This window comes from Portunus trituberculatus, chromosome 31 (assembly GCF_017591435.1).
Source record: "Portunus trituberculatus isolate SZX2019 chromosome 31, ASM1759143v1, whole genome shotgun sequence".
NCBI lineage: Eukaryota > Metazoa > Arthropoda > Malacostraca > Decapoda > Portunidae > Portunus > Portunus trituberculatus.
This window is the reverse complement of record NC_059285.1, coordinates 3,849,122-3,851,621: the sequence shown is the minus strand read 5'-3', so window position 1 is coordinate 3,851,621 and position 2,500 is coordinate 3,849,122. Positions and strand designations below refer to the sequence as shown.

Here is a 2,500-nt window from a genome sequence, read left to right as displayed (position 1 = left end):
ACCTTGAGATTTGCGTACGAATAGACCATTTTATTGACATTAGTAAGGGTCTATGGAGGTCAGAAGATTAATGGCCACAGTCTTCACTATTCTGATCCCCCTACATGAGTTTCTGAAGCTGTATAAAATCACCAAATAGTCACCAGAATGAATGTGGAAACGAGTCACGGTGCTGAAGGGGTTAGATAATAAGGTGATGAATTGAAGTTGTGGTAGATAAGATAAATGATGAAGGAAGGATAGAAATTGTGGAGTGAATGAAAGGAAATATTAAATGGGAAACAGGAAATGTGAAGAGGTGGGGGGGGAGGGGGGGAAGAGGGAAAGATATATATGTATGAAGGAAAAAATTTACTTGTTCTCTTCGTCTATATAAGTTATTTTCCTTATTATTTTTTTTCCTTCTTTTGTTTTTCTACGTCACACTTCAACACACCTCAACACACACACACACACACACACACACACACACACACACACACACACACACACGCTTTGTTTCCTTCTCACGTCAGTAGCTAAGGGAATGTTTGTTGCCTGATCAAAATAAATAAATAAATGAGTAAGAAAAAATGTTTCCCGACTGGTACTTACCCTTTTGTTTCCTGCCTGTCTGTGTGTGTGTGTGTGTGTGTGTGTGTGTGTGTGTGTGTGTGTGTGTGTGTGTGTGTGTGTGTGTGTGTGACGTAGAAGGAAACGCACGTATATACACACAAAGGAGAACAAAAAATGAGAGAGAAAATATACTGCAACGCATGAAATAACACAAAGAATCCTTTAACACGTACACTCTCTACAACAACAACAACAACAACAACTACTACTACTACTACTACTACTACTACTACTATTAATAACACTACTACAAATACTACAACTAATGACTATAAACCCTCACCATCTGTCTTTATCGTTGTTCCTCCACTACTAAAACAAAAACCACAACAACAACTACTACTAAATTCACTTCAACACTCACCATCCTTCTTCTTGTTGTTCTTCCTGTTCTCCTCCTCCTCTTCCTCTTCTTGCAGCTTCTCCCTCTCCCGCCACCTCCGAACCTGCTCCTCGCGCATCTTGCAGAAGAGGATTTGCTTCTGCTCCTCGTCCAGTTCGGCGAGCAACTCCGGCTCAATGTACATGTCGTTCAGTATCTGCTGTAGCATCTTGCCAAATTTCACTCTTTTCCTCAACTTCTAAAAAGGTTTACAATGGTTCACGATTCAAAGACGCACGTTTTCTTTCACGTGCGCGTTCACAGAAAATAGACGCGTTTTTTGGTTGACTCAAGTAAACTCATTTCTCACCCCTTTTTTGCCATGATTAGTAACTCAGAGCATGGTACTGGAGGTCTAAGGGGTTAAGTCATCTGTCTCAGCACTCACTCTCCAGGGACAGGAGGGGTGGGGAGACATGGCGGCGCGGCATTACCTTGTTACCTCATGTCTTGTGTTGTCACTGGCCTGGTGTGCCCGCCCGCCTTGACCGCCTGAGGAGACAAGAGAGAAAAAAACATGTAGATTTTAATGAAGCCTTGTGTGGCAGAGAGAGAGAGAGAGAGAGAGAGAGAGAGAGAGAGAGAGAGAGAGAGAGAGAGAGAGAGAGAGAGAGAGAGAGAGAGAGAGAGAGAGAATATATAGCCATTTAAATAACTCGGTTAGAACACTTTCCCACTTTCTTCCCCCCAACACCTGCTAACCACCACTAACCACCTGGCAGGGCTCGCAAAAAAGATGATTCATAACCACGTCACCTCTCCCCTCTGCCTTACATTCGCTGTAGTAGTAGTAGTAGTAGTAGTAGTAGTAGTAGTAGTAGTAGTAGTAGTAGTAGTAGTAGTAGTAGTAGTAGTAGTAGTAGTAGTAGTAGTAGTAGTAGTAGTAGTAGTAAGAAAACAGGAAATATATATATAGTGTTGTATTAGCTTAGTTCATTTACATGTAGATGTTTTCGTATATCTATGGTAATTATCGTACATCACATCGCATATGGATCTTGGTTGTTATTCTTTAGGTATTCAGTCTGAAGCAGCAAAAAAAAAAAAAAAAAAAATAATGGTGATGATGATGAAGAAGAACAAGAAGAAAAGAGGAGGAAGAAGAGAGGAAGAAGAAGAAGAAAACGAAGAAAAAGAACAAAACAAAAAGAACAATACAACAACAACAAAAGAGAGAAATAAGAAAGAAAAAAAAAAACAAGAAAAGAAAACAAGAAAAACAGTGGCACACAGATAAACGCCCCCCCTAAAAAAAAAAAAAAAAAAAAACATGACATATACACAAAAACACCAAAAAAAAAAAAAACAACAAAACAAAGTAAAGGACCACAGCGTTACGAGTGTTAGCTGGTGAAAGGGAGAAAGAGTTGAGGATTAAACACACACAGACACACAGACACACACACACACACACACACACACACACACACACACACACACACACACACACACACACAGGTATCACAGGTAACATACATATGCAAACAGGTAAACACACGTGAA

The 2,500-nt window shown here is 40.1% G+C and overlaps 1 protein-coding gene across 2 annotated transcripts in view; it reads right to left on the bottom strand.

Annotated features, from left to right (window-relative positions):
- LOC123511260 (SH2 domain-containing protein 4B-like) overlaps window positions 1–2,500 on the bottom strand; it is a 100,534-nt gene that overhangs the window by 65,811 nt on the left and 32,223 nt on the right. For both annotated transcript variants that reach the window (XM_045266998.1, XM_045266997.1), the window contains one exon: window positions 980–1,489. In XM_045266998.1, coding sequence (XP_045122933.1) covers window positions 980–1,166 — 187 coding nt within the window. In that variant the 5' untranslated portion in view covers window positions 1,167–1,489. The remainder of the gene's footprint in view (window positions 1–979; window positions 1,490–2,500) is intronic.